Below are 18008 nucleotides of genomic sequence, written 5' to 3' on the forward strand. Positions count from 1 at the left end.
AACTGCGACTTCATAAGTGCGAAAACGTAAATAAAAGTGCGCGATTGCATCAAATCAGGTTGATGTCTTCGGCGCACTATTTCTTCAATCTATGGTGAACAAGTGCTCTGAAGACACCGAGTTGATTTGATGCAATCGCGCACTTTTATTAGCGTTTTCGCACTCGTAAAAACTAGTGCGATAGTCCAGTGGTGAACTAAATGCGCTATAATAAGGCCCTTCCAAAAACGCGCATTTTCATGCGCTGAGAGTGTTGCTACTTTATTCCGTTCAAAAGATATTGATGATTTTCTAGAAAAAATAGGCAATTTTCAAGTATTTTCTACTTGAGTTACAAAAATAACACCCCTCTAAGGCTGACACAAATTTCGATTTTCTCTTATGTCACCGCCCCCTTGGAAAATTTTGGTCGGAATTCAACATATTGAGGGGGGACACCAATAAATTATTCAAGAATTCTTAAAATTTTAAGGTGAAATTAGAGTTGCACAGAAAATTTCTTAACAAATCCGATGAGTTTATAGATTTTGCCGAATTGTTTGTGTATTTCTTCGTCAAATACATTTATTATTTATTGTCCTCCCCCTTAGCGAGCCAACGAGTATTGTGACAAAAGAAGAAAATGAGATTTGTTCCGGCCCTAGTTCCGGCCTAATTTTTTGATATGTTTTATAACAACATTTCTTCTTTTAAATGCTGGCAAAAGATATTTTTATGTTTATGTATATCATAGTTTCCCAAACTGTGGGTCGCGACCCCCCAGGGGGGTCGCCAGCCTTCAGAAGGGGGGTCGCGAGAGACAGTCTCATTTTGTCATTATTGATATAAGTATACATTACGTTTCAATGTTATCATGTTTGTTGGAAGATAGAAAAGGTTTTATACATTAACGCTTAAAATTTAAGTATTTAATACATTTTTATTGTTTAAGAATATCTTAAAATTTGCAAAGTTTTTTTTTCGATTCCATGATAAATTTATTTAGGTTTACAATTTTTCCTAGGGGCAAGACCTAGGGGCAAGACACTGTGAAATCCGGAGCAACTCTGAGCAATCCTGAGTAACTCTTTTTGTTCGAATCCATTCAGAAACGTCTCTACGTAGCGGAAAATCGGGCAAGACTGCTCGATTTTTCACTGGTATCAGGCAACACTTCAGGAAAACCAGAGTGATCCAGAGCAATCCTGAGGAATTCTGAGCAACACTTCGATAACAGAGTTACTCTCGCTGTATCTGTCCTGCCCCTAGGGCAAGACACTGTGAAATCCAGAGCAACTCTGAGCAATCCTGAGTAACTCTTTTTGTTCGAATCCATTCAGAAACGTCTCTACGTAGCGGAAAATCGGGCAAGACTGCTCGATTTTTCACTGGTATCAGGCAACACTTCAGGAAAACCAGAGTGATCCAGAGCAATCCTGAGGAATTCTGAGCAACACTTCGATAACAGAGTTACTCTCGCTGTATCTGTCCTGCCCCTAGATTTTTTCCTGGTGGGTCGCGTAAAGTTAGCCCAGTAGCAAGGGGGGTCGCCACCCGAAAAGTTTGGGAACCTATGATGTATATCATCATCAACATTGTTGTCACTTCGTAAAATGGCTCATTTAAACAAATAAATATCTTTGAAATTTTCCGTATCAAAATAAAGTTCTAAAAATCTGAAAAAAATCATAGTGGCTCAGAAAAAGGTGCGCTTTCGTATAAAATCAAAAAAATCAATACATTTTCCAAAATTTAAAAACTCAATTTATTATTATGTGAACCGAGAGGGTCACATTATCGAGACTCTACTGTAGTTCGATCGATTGCCGTAAGAGGGGAAGAGACGAATGGCATTAATTAAACACCCCAGCAGCATGCTGACGTCATCATTGATGTACATGCCATGTATGTGGTGAAAATGGAGCAGGAACAATTTATATGAACATAACCTCAACATGCCGATCCGCAATACATGGATTCAGGAGATTTGGATTACCATGTATGCAATAAAAATGGAGCGCACGTAGTAGTTGGTGAAGATGCAGATATTAAAAAGTGAAACAACACATACTGCACCGTAGAACAATAATTTTATTTCATTTCGTAATAATTATTTCAGTCACAGCATAGTTTTATTCTGATAGAGTAATGTCTAGTACTAATTCTAAATTATGATTCTGGCTGTAGAAGTGTTTATGTTTATTATAGTTTCACTGACCTAAGTGAAGATTATGTTACTAAAATCCCATGTAACGAAAAAAATGGATCAATGTTTACCCTTTCGGCGTAGACACTCGGTCAAGATATACATGCCATGTATATGTGAAATTACAAGTCAGGTTATGTTACTCCTTTTATTTCAATACATGGTGCACCTAACCTAGAATCTATCTGTCAGCTTTAGTGACCCCTAGTAGAAACTACCCGCACTAAAATGTTAGGTTATGTCTGTTTGATTCCCCGATTTGAGGTTATGCCGTTTTGTTTATTTTTTTGGCGACTAACAGTCTAGAACAGCCGTAGAAGATAAACAAGCTTCGGATTAGATTTATACATGGGAAAGATAAGGTCAATGACCTTCCACTGAAGTCACATCGGTTCGGTGTACATGAAAAAGATTCAAATTTCAACTGTTCGATTCAGAATTGTATTTCCGGTTATAAAAAAAAAACTTTCAAAATACACATCTAGCTAATTACAAGGTGACACTGATCACTTCGCTCAGGGCATTTTGAACACTAAAAACGTGTTCACATGCGCAAGAGTTCTCCTCTCGTAGCATTCCTAAATGTCTGATGTTTCAAATAAAAATGACCATGCGTCTAGGAACAAATCGCCATCAGTTATTCCCAAAAGAGTTTCCTCTATACAATTGTACGATCTTACTCAATAGTTGTGATTCGTAGACCTGCTTTAATCCTTATGCGTTTTAGGTGAGTGGGATAGATTAAGATTTCTAACACTTTCATATCTTACATAGACGTTGGCCCGAAACTCTTTCAATTTTGGGTAGTTACTACTTTATTTGGGCTATCACTAAGTTTTGCCGCCTTTGGCCTTATGCTACAGTCTGCACCGGTTTTGATTCCTTCTAGGGGTCGCTTCTGTGACGATGCGAGCAGCGATTGCCCACTGTTTCCGGTTGCCGTCGAATTGGCTAGTGCTCCTGTCACTGTCCCCGCCGAGTTTAACCGTTTCAGCTTGATGGTTTTCTTCGTCTGTATAGGTATCACCCTACTTGGTTCTTCCTCGATCAGGCGTTCGACGCTGGTCGACGATTCCTGACTTCCGGCGACAAATTCTTCGTCTTCCATTTCCTCCTCTTCGAATTCGGCATCATTGAAGTTTTCATCAGGGTCGATGATAAGTTTACCTGTGGATGAACGAGAATGGGTAACAGGATGAATAATTGTGAAAATGTTATTATGACGATTCGTTTTCGTTTTTTTTTTTGAGTTTGTTGAATACAACTTAATTATTTAATAACAAAAGAAAAAAACAATCAGATCCTCGTTCTGGGTTCCCTCAACAAACTTTCGTGGTATAATAAAAAAAAAACTTCCAGACATAAAAAAAGTTACGAACTATTTCATAGAACTTACCATTCAAAGTTGGGAACTTGATGTCCGGCAAGGGCAAAACGTCAGGGTTGTGTTTCTGTATCAGCTCTTTGAGCAGATTCGAGATGTCCTCTCGCTTCTTGGTCACAATGAGAGTATCGAACCAGTCGTGCAATTTGATAGGGGTGCGATAATCTCTGATAGGATCCTGTGAAGACAAATGATCATTTTAGTACTTTTTAAAATCGGGTTTCAACATCATGACACTGACGCTACGCTACTTACCAAGAAAAAGTGCTCGACGTACTGCAGCAGATACAGCCCACAGTCAGTGAAATTGTTTTGCTGCGGCACTTTGACGCAATGGCCCGGCATATTTGTTTTGTTGAATATTTTTGGCGGTTTGTTCGGCATCTTGCTTTTGTACTCGCATGTTAGGTAATCCCTCAGCGTAGCTACCACACGACTCCGAGACGCACCAGTCAAAGAATCAAAAATTAGAATGATTGGCCTAAAATGGGAGAAAATGGGACATTTGAGCCATCATGTTATGGAAACTCGCGGAACAAAAGAATCTTACTGTTTGATAGGCTGTTTGCTATCGGTAGGCTCTTCGTCTGTTTCCTCTGCATCGCTAGCCAGCTCGCTGTCATCACCCTCGGCTTCATCCCGTTCGCTCTCGTCGTCTCCGAGATTGATGGCTTCCATTTCCCGTTTCGAAACCGGCGTGATCGTGGTGTTTCCAATTTGCAAGCTGATGTTTTTGCTCTTCGGAGTGGCTTTTTTCCGTTTGATAGGCGTGGGAGTGTTGCTATTCATCGAAAGCGGCATGTCCTGACTGGGGAAGCAAATGATGGCCAGGAACCAATGAGACTGCTCGTTGATGGGAATAATGATGAAGTCCTTTTCGAAAATGTTCTCCTTCTTGGTCCAACTGGCCACACGTGCATGCCGCTTCTGGGCAGCCGTGAGCTTCTGGTCCTTGTCTTGTCCGCGATGGCGCGTCCCTAACGTTGTCAGTCGCTTATAGAAGAATGTACTGAAGATGTGTATTCTTCGACGTTCCTCATCCTTCAGCAGCTCCAATTTCAAATAATTCAGATAAAAGTCAATGATAACATCATTCAGGTATTGATCTATCGCCAAACACATATAATCTTCGGTGTTGATGGAAATACCGCCTTTGCCTTGCGGATAGATAAGAATTTTCCTAATTTCCGTAACATCGCCAGAGTTTCCACTAGCGGTGCTGCAAAGGAAAACGAAAAGATTTGAATTAGTATTAGATTGAAAAAAAAAATATTTTGCATATTAAAAGTTATCCGACGATTTAACTTACTTGTTAGAATTATTTTCAGATCCTTTATTGCTGCCACATGATCGCATCAGCAAATCATTAGCATCACGAGCAGAGATTTCCTCAAGTTTGTCAGTCAAAATAATGCTCTTTACGATTGATTTCGACTCTTCCGTTATACGGTCCATCACTAAAGCGATTCGTCGATGGGTATCATCCAGGCGACTAATGGGATTGAAATAAGGAACTGAAATGACAAATACAAAAATATGTTTCTCAATCCCCATTGATCAACTTTCAACGCTTCAACTTACGTTTATCTTCCGGAAGGCCCATTTCAAGGCTTTCGCGGATAAACGCGCCGCAGGAGGGCAGAGTGTACAGAAATACAACGTTAAGTGCTTTTGAGAAGTGCACCACCGCCTTGACGATCTCATCCAGCTGTAAATCCAAGATGCATTTCTCGTTCGTTCGCTTTACGTTTGGTGCAATGATGCGAACGCCACGGGAAGACACTACCACCTGCAACGAAATTATAATTGTCAGTTAATATTGTACAACTTTTACTTAGGAAAATGCCCAAGAAAATGCAAACTTATTCAAGGTTTTTAATTAATGCGCATTCACTGAATTCGTTGACTGTATTTGTTCCAGGAAACAATATAAACCTATCTCACTAAAATGGAATCAGAAAGTGCTATAAATTCATCAAACCCCTTAAACATCAAGATAACGGAAAATATTAGTTTGTGACGTTCGTCTGAGACGTATTCTGGTCTATTGTAGAAGCAGTTTTATGTGAAAGAGGTTACAGTGGCCGAATATAGCAAGATAAGCTGACAGCCGACCGCGACCTCGAAACGAAAGTAGTGAAAAATATCAAATGTGAAACTATGTGTAGGAGTATCTAACCCTGAACATCCCGGTACAGAAAATTCCCCAAGTAACCATGCTGTTGAAGCTGTACGTATTAGATATATAAAGCGCATATGTTGGCATGCATTGTCCTACAATAACCATTAAAGTTGAATTAAAGTGACAAGTGGCGCCACTATTTCTGACTTACGATTATACTGGTATAATCGTAAAGCAACAATAGTGGCGCCACTTCCCACTTAATTCAACTTCAATGGTTTATATAGAGTAAGACTGACACAAATTTCGATTTTCTCTTTTGTCAAGATATAATATCGATTGTGCTACTTTTCCACGAATGTCGTTTCCCCGAACACAAGTTCCTCGAATTCCCCGTTTCCCAGAAGGTCAGTTACCCAAATGACCCGTTTCCCCGAAAAGTATATTCTTGTTCGAAAGTATTACATACCACAAAATGTTCGTGATTATGGGGACTGGGTTGTTGACCGACCATAATTTTAACCGACCATTATTTGAATTGTCAAATTTGGACGGGCAGCATTGGAAAGAAAGGCCTTAGTATTATACACCGACGATCACATTAATAATAGTATTATTATGTGTATCATTAAGATGATAGCCAGAGAGAGTTGTTAAGCACGTTGGATAATCTTTTTCTATTCGGGGAGTCATAGCATCATTCTTTGTTTAGTTTCATTGTTGCTTAGGATATCGCTGATGTCTGTGTCTAGTTTGATTTCAGATCTCTCTGCATCATATTTACGGCAGTCCGTGAGTATATGCGGAACGGTTATTTCGACTCCACATGTGTTAAAAATGTTGCTTTCTCGAGAGAAGATTGCTCGATGTGACATATTGGTATGACCAATCCGAAGGCGCGTTATTGCTCTCCGCTCCTTATTTGACTTCCTATCTTGCCAGGGAATCGTTGTGCTTTTGACCTTTCGAAGAAAACTTTCATTTGAGTACCTCCATGTACTTTCCCAGCTACATCTTAAGTAGAATTTAGCTTGTTTTTTGGCGTCCATTGCAGGAATGGGCATATTGGGGGCGGCATCTCTTCGCCCAATTGCAGCAAGCTGGTCGGCTTTCTCGTTACCTAAGATGCCCACATGGGCTGGTACCCAACAAATTGAGGCGTTTGTGGCCCTGGCAAGTATTTCAGCTTGTTGTATCCAAGGATGGTTAGAGTTCCCTTTTTCTATTGAAGCTAGACAACTGGCCGAATCGGAGAAAACTACCGGATTTGTATCTCTGGTGTTTTGAAGGGCAGCTACGATTGCGTGGGCTTCAGCTGAGTATATCGAACATCCGTCGGGTAACCGGCCGTGAATTTCTAGGTTCTCAGCAGATATACCAAATCCTACTTGTTCCTCGGACACCGAACCGTCAGTGAAGATTTTTGTTCGTCCCTCGTACTTTTCGGATGATATTTCCGAGAATAGTTTTTTGGCTTTCTCTGATTGTTCACCTGCCCTAAGCTGTGTTTTTAGAGTCCAATCTATATGCACTCCGGGTTCCGACCTTTTTTCTTAGTTTTACGGAGGCGAATGACTATTTGTTAAAACCTCTTTAATAAATAAATAATAATAATTCTTTGTTTAGTATTTCAGCAGCTCTAAGGAGCAATAGAACTTGAAAGAATAACCTATAAAATGCCTACATAATAAAGTGTTTCGGGGATATGGGCTATTCGGGGAAAAGTACCATTCGGGGAAAAGTAACACAATCGCGAATATCAACACTGGTGACGTAGGTCGTTAAATGACTTTTACGAACCGAAAAATATTTCTACTCAGTCGATGAGTAACGACAACACAGTTTTGTCGACCGCAAAGAGTTGGCGGAAACTGAATAAGCTCGGTCGATGCTAATGAGGTGATCTAACTCAGTTACTCGCGTTCGCTATTGATTAGGGTAGGACGGGGCAAGATGGCCACCCGGGGCAAGATGAGCACCCCTCCGTTTTACTACTTTTATGATGAATTTTACCCAAACAACTTCATAATCCGTTAGAATAATGTCCATCCTGTTTGTAAACCTAATAAAAGGTACATCATAATGAACGAATTAAAAAATATCGTCAAATTAGTCAATGGCATGGATTTTTAGCATTCTATTATAAGAAATCATCAGAATAAAATAAGGTTTTTATGTCAGAATCAAATTTTTACCATAATTCTGGTTATCAACCAACATTACTAGCTTACTGCAAAGCATTTTAATTTATATTAGAAAATATTTTCTAAAAACAAACATTAAAATTTATTCAATTTTAGTTATTTACCTATAGCGGGGCAAGATGAGCACCCCTGATGGGAATATAGAAAATATTTTAAAATTATTGTAATCCACTCAATAGTGCCGAACATAGGTTTCCGTATCCTCTGCAACTATTTGGTTGCGTAAATTTCTAAAAATAAACAACTTAATAATCGTTTATTATTTTTCGGGTCATTTTGTATAAAGTATTATAAAACCACTTTTTTTTTTAATAATCGAAAAAAAAAAGATAATTTTAGAACGTGATACCATTGCTATAAACAAGGTTTACTATATCAATCACTGTATGGCCAATTTATTGTTAAAATATTGGGATTTTAATGAAGTGCTCTTCTTGCCCCGTAGGGGTGCTCGTCTTGCCCCGTAGCAAGTTCATACTGACCATAAAACATCTTTTTTGTTTAGACAAATAAATCATCCTTATTGTGAATTTTAAACCCTGCCATGTTTATGGGTGGTAGAAAACATGATATAGAAAAGAACTACTGAGAGGTACTTTGAAAAATTGTGTTCACTATCAATCAACTCAACGCAATCCTTAGGGTGCTCATCTTGCCCCGTCCTACCCTACACTAAATTCTGTTTTTACGCGATTTTTTGTTCCGCGTAAAAAAAATCGTGTAAAAAAAGTTTTCAAAACTTTTTTATCGGATCATCCTAAAATTTTGACAGGGTATCAAGGATGATAAGAGAGATCTCTGGTAGAAATTTGAGCCCCATCGGCCCCCATGCGACCAGGAGAGAAGAATCTTTCCAAAAACACATCGCGTAATTTCGAGAAAATCGTGTAAAAAAATCGTGTAAAATAAAACCGCGTAAAAAAAGATCGTGTAAAAAAAGAATTTAGTGTACTCAGATTTTGAGTACCTAAATAATGCGCGAATCGATGTTCCGAACTGTCAAATTCGAAGATAGACGAAAAACAGAACGAATCTAGATTGAGTTTAAATAAGGGCGAAAGTAACATGAGAGAGTTCTCTTCATCGATTCTTCAAATTAAAGTGACAAGATGCAAACATTGTTGAACTTTTTGGTCATAAATCGCTAGGTTGCGATGCAATCTAGCGTCTAAGTGTAAAAAAGTTCGATTGAATTTGCATCTTGTCACTTTAATTTGCAGAAGAGAGAGTCGATGAAGAGAACTCTCTCATGTTACTTTCGCCCTTATTTAAACTCAATCTAGGAATGTACGCTCGGAGCAGTGTGTGTAGAAGCAACTCACGGTCGCTGTTGAATACCGTGAGTTGACTTTACTCAGTCTTCATCGACTAGAACAACTCAAAATTGAGTAACCTACACCTTACTTTGTTTTAGGGTTGGTTGTTCAAATTTTAACGAAACTAAAATGGCTCATAGGATACTGCAAGATGACGTCACTAAGCTTTGAACTGATAGTTCAGAGAGCTCTTTATCTGGACTTAGTCTCTAGTGGAGATCCGGTGAAAATGCTTTTCAATAGAATCTCATGTCGTTTTCTTTTTTGCAGTGGTGCTACTACACCGGTGCAGCACTTTTGCACCGAAAGTGTTCGTGTCTAATTTTGGTGCTGCACCGGTGTAGCACTTTTTCTGCACCGCTCATGATAGTGCAGCACTCAAAACATCAAGAGTATGTAGCGCCGCCACAAAAACGAAAACGACATCAGTAAAACAGGATTTAGAAGATTGATGCTGAACTAGAAAAGTAGAATATAATAGATATTAAAACAATGAAGAAATCCAAAAAGGAAGAAATGAATTCCGGTAGAAACCACGGTAGAAATTCCCAGAAAGAAGAATTTTTGAAGGAACTCTTGGATAAATCCCAGAAGCAACTTCTGGGTCAATCTTGGAAAATCTTGGAGGAATCCCAGGAGGAACTTCTTGAAGATCACAGAAGAAACTTTTGAAGCATTACCAGAAGGTACTGCTGGAGGAATTCTCAAAAAAGGAAATCCTAAGGGACTTCTTGACGAATCCAAGAAGAAACTTTTTGTGGATTCCCAGATTTAATTCCTGGAGGAAAATCAGAAGAAACTGCTAGGGTAATTTCGACAGGAACTCTTGGAGGTACTTCGGAGAAACCTCTGGAGAAATCTTAGAAAAAATTCTTAGATCAATCTTTGATGGCACTCCTAGAGGCATTGCAGAAGGAGCTCCTGAACGAATCTTAGAAAGAACTCTTTAGAGGAATCAGAAAAGAAACTTCCGTAGGAAAATCAGAGGAATTGATATGGAGGAATTCAGAAAGAACTTCCAATTCTTGGAGGATTATCACTCTGCAGCAGACGGATTCGCTGGTATTTTTTTATTAACCAGTAGTATAAAATAAACGGCATTTTTAAGTGATAGAGACGCATGATCATTTCATACGTATATGAGCATAAAACTTGATTTTTTTAATATGCACTTAAAAAATTAGAACATTTCTATTTTTGTCATATGTTATGTACAAATAGTTGAATTTTCGTTAAAAAAAATTGAAAAGTATAGTCGTCGTGGTCCAACATTGTGAAAATAATAAACAACTCGGCACCAACATTTCAAAAGGGCGTAACTGCTTTTGCAAACAATGCCTTCTCACAGAGCTGTGGGTTGTATTTAATTCATCTCACGCAATTCACATCCATTAATCGAAAGAGGAGGATTTTATCTTTCTATTTGTGCTAGTGGATTGCTCGAGAGGGATGGGATATGCTCCACAGCTTTGTGAGAAGGCATTGGTTGTAAATGCAGTTACGCCCTTTTGAAATGTTGGTGCCGAACTGTTTAACTGGTTAAGTTATTTCGTTTCGTGATATTTGTTTTTTCTTAAATTTAGAACTAATTCCTAATTTTTTCATTTGTAAATATCATTCCTACAGTAGAGTTAAGAAACTATAGAGCACGAATGTCGCTGGTGTTCCCTTTGTTCTCGTTCGAAAACATACCGGGTATCTACAGGGGATAGACAAAATGATCGGGACAGGCAAAATTTTCACTTTTCAAAAAATGTTCAACTAGCTGTAACTTTTCGAAAAGTGCATCGAATATTCTCAAATTTTTACTGTAAGCTTATCAACTAGTTGTGTATCAGTGGTCCAAATTTGAAATAGATCGCGCTATTCTCCACGAAGTTATAAAGATTCTTGAAAAAGGTAAAACTATCCGATAGCCAACTTTCAGCTGTTATATCTCCGAATTCAATGAACTGATTTCAATGAATTTTTAACCATTCATGACTTATATACAGGTCGGACTCGATTATCCGGGGGTTCAATTAACCGGGGGCCGATTATCCGGGGCTCGATTATCCGGCAAAAATGGCTCGATTATCCGGGGAAAAGTTTGTTTATGCTTTGTTTACAAGATTTAAGATTATAATATGTCAAAAAATGTGATAAACATCAAATACAACAACTGAAAATTGGATGTAGCTTATTTGAAAATTGTTTTTATTTTTTTCACATTTTTCAGCTAAAATTTCATTTTCAAAAAACATGGTTATAATGATACCTGACGTTAAGTTTAGGCACTACAACGTTATGTATGTTAGCTTCTATGTTTAACGAACAGTTTTTGATTGAAGAACATAAAAAAATAAAGAATCATGGCTTGATTATCCGGGTGATTCGATTATCCGGGATGAAATAATTTTGGAGTCACCCGGATAATCGAGTCCGACCTGTAATGAACTCTGAAAAAAATTTGACCTAACTTGAAATTTTTAACAAGAGAAAAAGTTATAGCGATTTTATTTATTTCACGATTTTTTAGTAAACTGATCTATTTTTAATATGCATCCCATTACTTTTTCAATTTATTGTCGGCTATGTTGTTACTTTCCTTCAAAACACATTTATATATGAGTCATTTAGAGGAGATTTAACTGAACTATAATTTGCATCTTGAATTTTGAAACGATGTTGAAGTTTAGGATAATTTGGTGTTTTATTAGAAAAATGATCTAACAGTTATAATTTTCTTTCGCGTTAAGAATTTTAAGTTTTTCATAGCTCATTATGTAAGTCATAATTGGTCAAAATTTCATTTCATTTGGTTCCTAGAATCCGGAGATATAACAGCTCAAAGTTTGCTATCGGATAAATATACCTTTTTCTTAGAATCTCTATAACTTTGTGCAGAATAGCCCGATTTTTTCCAAAATTGGACCACTAATACGATTGTGCTACTTTTCCCCGAATGTCGTTTCCCCGAATGCCAGATCCCCGAATGGCCCGTTTCCCCGAAAATCAGTTCCCCGAATGACCCGTTTCCCCGAAAAGACTATAACATTACATCCTTGTTCGAAATGATCACTTGCCACAACATGTTCACGGTCCTGGGAACTAGGTTGTTCAAAAAGTTAACCGATCATAATTTAAAGTCGTTAGAGTCAAATTGGTTCTAGAAAGAACGAGCGGCAATGGAAAGAAGGAGTCATATTACCCTTCTTCATTCAGCAGTGTTTCAGCAGATCTGAGGAGCAATAGAACTTGAAAGAACCGCCTATAAAATAAAGAAGGTTGTGATTCGGGGAAAAGGGTCATTCGGGGAAAAGTGCCATTCGGGGAAACGGCATTCGGGGAATCGGCGTTCGGGGAAACGACATTGGGGAACCGGCATTCGGGGAAAAGTAGCACAACCCACTCATACACAACTAAATGATCAACTTACAGTAAAAATTTGAGAATATTTGATGCATTTTTCAAAAAGTTACAGCTACTTGAAAATTTTTTGAGAGGTGAAAATTGTAAATGATGTAGGTGAAAATATGGAGTGGCTGTTAATTAGAGTGGGTCAACGTGGTATGCGGAAAATTGAAATTTGATCGCATCAACCCGGAACAAAGCTTTTTTACTCTATATTAGCGTCCGAAACAACTGCGCAAAATTTAAAAGCGACTAATGACGATAAAGTATAGTCTAGGATATGCCGAAAAACTTTGCCGAAGATCGCAAAGTAATCCGACGCTTGTGTAAAAAGTTATTCGCTTGGTAACTAAGACCAAAAATTAAGAATTTATTATTGATGTTATTCCTTTACTGCCCCCATTCGCACAACAGTCCCATGTGGATGGGAAATTCAGCAAAAATGGGACTGTTATGCGAATAAGGGCAATTTACATGTTAAATGTTAAGAACCATCAGAGATCAGACAATCTGAACGTAATAACTTTTGTCACAAGTGTCAGATCACTTTGCGGTCTTCGGCCAAGATTTCCGGCATATCCTAGGCTATACTTAAACGTTTAGACAAAGTAAAATGCAAAAAGGACGTTTTTCCATACTAAATTCCATACAAATTTCAATCTCAATGCAATCATTCACTCCTAAATTTTGCACAGTTGTTCTGGATGCTAAAAGGAATCGAAAAAAGTTTGTTCCAAAAAATCGACTTTATTGACCCAGTCTACTGTATATACTGTATATACATATATGTATGTAAAAATTTTTTTTACTAAAATTGATTATTTTAGGACCCCAAAGTCAAATAGCGCTTATTAGCTTTGTTTTCCATGGGATGAAAATGGGAGCACTGTGCTGAAGATGGGTTCCGTTTCCCTAGTACAAGCGAACCAAAATCTGGTTGATCTGATTTGGCCAGCTTCTATCTACTCCCGTCACAAATTTTGTAGCAATCATCATGCAACGCCTTTTCAACATTGACCCTTATGTGTATTATAAACACTGACTTACCTTATCTGTAGTATCGTACTTCAAGGACCCGATGCGAATAGTACGGCATTCCAAATTGGTAATCAAACCATCCGGCATGTTTTTAATGTCGGTCACATCAAAACGAATCAAATCTGGAAATTGAAGAAAAACAAATATGCACCATCAGTAACACCCAAGATTGCTTACGTTCGATTATTTTTTCGCGAGTCAATTCCATACCGCGTTCCCCCATGGTTCCCGTTTCTGTCTTTTCGACTAGCACCAAGTAGACCTTCAAACCGAAAAATCTGCCCGCAGAACGATTCGTGAAGACAACCTCCAAGAAGAAAATCACTGATTTATATTCATGAAATTTTCACGTCGAAAAACACTTGCTGCGGCTCGATTTCAGCACGATTTCGATTGGCAGCACTCGAACCACAATTTTCACACGGTAAAAACGCCGAAAAATAGCAATTATTTAGAAATTTCCGCAATTTTTCACCCAACGCACAACCAGACGATGAAAGCCATCGATGTCGCGACACTCGAAAGAACTGCAGCAGTCAGTCAGCACTCGGTCGCAGACCGCACATTTTGAGCCAAATCAATATGGCCGTCGCCCGCCCGTCGTCGACTGTCAAACGTTTGGCTCATGTTCGAACCAGGGGAGTGGAAGGAGCAAACCGTGAAAGAGTGTGAAAAGGTTTCTCGGTGTGGTGTTGTCGAAAACGGAACTTCCATAGAAGTTCCAATGAAAGTAAAATTCTATTTAGATTGAGTTTAAGTCGTTTAAGTAAATGGGATTATTTTTTTTTATTATCGTACAGTACGAAGGTTCTCAGAATTAAATGAATTTTTTTCAAAGGGTGGGGTTTACATATATAAGCGCAGTTTCGAGTTCAAAAGGAATCGCTCAAGAAACTTCTTGAGCGATTCCTGGCAGAAACTTTCTACGGTGACGGCCATTTGAATTGTCATTACTTCGCAACTGCGTACTGCGATGGAAGAAAAACGGTTTCTTGGGCGATTCAGGCAAGGAATTTCCCATGCATCAAGATAGGCCGAAAAATTCCTTCTGAACTGCAAACAGCCCTATATGAACAAAAACTAAAATGAAAAAAATCAGGGTCGCCTAATTTTCGGAAAAATCATAACTCAAGAACGAAGCATCGTAGACACAATGTTTTTTGTGAAATCGTAAGCAAATTTTCTCAGCAATCACAAAAAAAAAACAAAATAAAATAGTTTTCCACAAAACTTTCCACAATTAAGAAAAATCGGTTGGAAGAGTCGGAAAAACTATTTAGGAAGTCCGGAAAAATTTCCAAAAAAAATATTTTTGGAAGGAAAATTTATATAAGCTATATATTGCGCATTGCGCGGTTATAAGTGCGACGATGAAGTGCGGAATTTCAAATAAAAGTGCGATTTTGCGTCAGATCGTTCCGGTGTCTTCACCGCACTTGTTCATTAGCTCGTGATGAATAAGTGCGGTGAAGACACAGGAACGATTTGATGCAATATCGCACTTTTATTTGAGATTCCGCACTTTGTCGCATTCCAGTTAGCAATGCAATAAACTATATATTCCGTAAAATTCTCAGGATGTGGGTTTTAAAGTAATGATCATTTTTGTGCAAATTAATAATCAAGACGCCTGGACAATTTTCACAAAATTAATCATTACTCAGGAACGAAAAAATAAAACATCTTGAAAATTATGTAAGCTTATGTAATTCCTTTCCAAGAATTTTTTATTGAGAATTTTTCCGGACCTCATAAATATTTTTTCCGACTTTTCCAACCAATTTTCCTCAACAGTTAAAAAATTTGTGGAAAACAGTTTTCATTTTGTATTTTTTTTTTTTTATTGCTGAGAAAATTTGCTTACGATTTCACAAAAAAACATTGTGTGATGCTTCGTTCATAAGATATCATTTTTCAAAAAAAAAACGACTAATATAGCACATCTGGACAATTTCCACAAAATTGGTCATAACTCAAGAACGGAGAAAACCCACATTTTGAAAATTCCACAGAATACAGCATATGTAATTTCCTTCAAAAAAAATTTTTTTTTTTCAATTTCTCCAGACATACTAAATACTTTTTCCAACCGATTTTCCTCAACTGTGAAAATTTTTGTGGAAAACAACTTTCGATTTGTATTTTTTTCAATTGCTGAGAAAATTTGGTTTTGATTTCACAAAAAAATGTGTCTACGATGCTTCGTTATTGAGTTATGTTTGTTCAAAGTAGGTGGTGTCTGCGGAAAATGTTTGATTTCCACTGGAATTTTCCGGAAAATTAGGCGACCCTGATTTTTTTCATATACACTACCCGTCATAAGTACGGACTCACAAAAAGTATTGCAACAATATTGCATCACCCTGACTCACCTCGCTATCTCTAAAACCAGAACTCCTACAAAAATGCCGCCTTCAGAAAAGTTGTTGTATTTGGTCTTCTTAATAACTTTCCTGAAGACAGCGTCTTTGTAAGTCCTCAGGTTTTGGAGATATCGAGGTGAGTCAGGGTGATGCAATATTGTTGCAATACTTTTTGTGAGTCCGTACTTATGACGGGTAGTGTATATGTGAACTCCACCTGTGAAAAAATTTGCATCAAATTCTGAGAACCTTTGTACCAATTTGTACGATAATAAATACAGTGATAGACACGCGTTTAGCCGAGGCCAAAAAAAAATTTCATAAAAGTGTCAGGAAACTCATACAAAAGATTTTATGATAACACTTTTTATCGTAGTGATAGCATATCTAGTACTGTTTTATAAAAATATGATACATCACACTTACATATACACTGAAACAAAAACGAAGGTAAAAACCCTTCAAATGTCATTTTTTGCCTAGACATTCGTTTATAGCCGAATTACACAATTTTTGGAATTCCATAATAAAAAACTAACAAATTTCGAAAAATATCCAACAAAATCATTTTGTATGGTGACCTGCATTATCGATCGACTTGTACATCATGAATTAGATCGTTTTTGGAAGTGTTGCCATATTAATTTTACATGCATCTCATATAAATATGTCATAATATTGTAAATGCTTCCAAATTGAGGTTTTATTATCCGTTGCAAGAAAATAGAGAGCGAAAATGGTGCAAAATCGCTAATAGACCTCCGCTCGTACGTTTAATCGTTCTGGTGTTTTTTACAATAAGTGCGCGAATGGGCCAAATAATACTGCGCCGAAAACACCAACACGATTTACCGTACTGGCGGAGGTATACGAGCACTTGCGCTCAAAAATTTTCGCGCAACGCATAATATATAGTTTTTTTTATCGGAAAAGTGTTTCAAAAGAATCAAATGAAAGTTTTATGACGAATGCAGGTTGAAAATTTACGAAAAACAATGTTTTTAACAAAAAAATAACGCAAACCATGAAAAAATCACGTATTTAAGTATTGTTTTGTTGAAATATAATGGTTTCACTTGCATAAATCACAGCGTTTACTACTATTACGTCTTCTAATAGCTCCCGATATCTTCTAGACTGTATTCTGGCTGAAACAACATACATTGGACGGCTCACATTTCGAGAAATGGCACGGAAAGTATTCAAATTTCTAGCATGAACTACTTGTTTTACAATTTAGATGTTCTTTTCAGATAAATCATGTTAAAAATGAATGTAGTTTAAATCTTAGACTCATTTATAATATAATTCTTCAGATTGAATGGAATAAACCAATGTTTTGACCATGTCATGCATTTGTGTATGAACATCAGCTTTTAAATAAACAGGGTACAAAAATTCTGACAGTTCTTGCAGTTCTTTCACTAAGCAGTCTTCTCACTCATTTAATAATGCTAGTATCAAACAGGTATACTCCACAGGCATTAGGGCATGTCATAATTTCAACGCAGAACTATTTATTTTAGCTTTAATCAATCCCATTTTAAAGTTTAACCAACCAAAAACCAATATGACAGCTTATGCAATAATTTGAACATTTCTAACAATTATTCTGTGTCATATTTTCAAAACTGCTAATCTATCTTACGTTTGAGTGTTTACAGAAATCATTTTTCTTAAATAAATTTGTTTATCATCGCTTCTCCTGATCGGGACATTTTTTTTATAATATTTCTTTGAATCTCACAAATAAATAAACTTTGTAAGGTCAAGTATCTTGACGTCATAAACTAAATACCTTGGGGTATATCCTCGAAATCTACTCACGAAATTGCAAAAAATCTATTGAAAACCAATTTTTCATTTACCTCGGCTAAACGAATGTCTAGGCAACAAATGACATTTGAAGGGTTTTTACCCTCGTTTTTGTTTCAGTGTATATGTAAGTGTGATGTATCATATTTTTATAAAACAGTACTAGATATACTATCACTACGATAAAA

At 37.3% G+C, this 18008-nt stretch overlaps 1 protein-coding gene across 2 annotated transcripts in view; it reads right to left on the reverse strand.

Annotated features, from left to right (window-relative positions):
* Nucleotides 1–2050: 2050 nt before the first annotated feature.
* LOC109430596 (uncharacterized) overlaps nucleotides 2051–18008 on the reverse strand; it is a 32633-nt gene continuing 16675 nt past the window's right edge. For both annotated transcript variants that reach the window (XM_019706656.3, XM_019706653.3), the window contains 7 exons: nucleotides 13652–13764; nucleotides 5151–5358; nucleotides 4879–5083; nucleotides 4120–4788; nucleotides 3825–4050; nucleotides 3582–3747; nucleotides 2051–3352 (listed from right to left, as the gene is read on the reverse strand). In XM_019706656.3, coding sequence (XP_019562201.3) covers nucleotides 2979–3352; nucleotides 3582–3747; nucleotides 3825–4050; nucleotides 4120–4788; nucleotides 4879–5083; nucleotides 5151–5358; nucleotides 13652–13764 — 1961 coding nt within the window. In that variant the 3' untranslated portion in view covers nucleotides 2051–2978. The remainder of the gene's footprint in view (nucleotides 3353–3581; nucleotides 3748–3824; nucleotides 4051–4119; nucleotides 4789–4878; nucleotides 5084–5150; nucleotides 5359–13651; nucleotides 13765–18008) is intronic.

This window comes from Aedes albopictus, chromosome 2, assembly GCF_035046485.1.
Source record: "Aedes albopictus strain Foshan chromosome 2, AalbF5, whole genome shotgun sequence".
Lineage (NCBI taxonomy): Eukaryota > Metazoa > Arthropoda > Insecta > Diptera > Culicidae > Aedes > Aedes albopictus.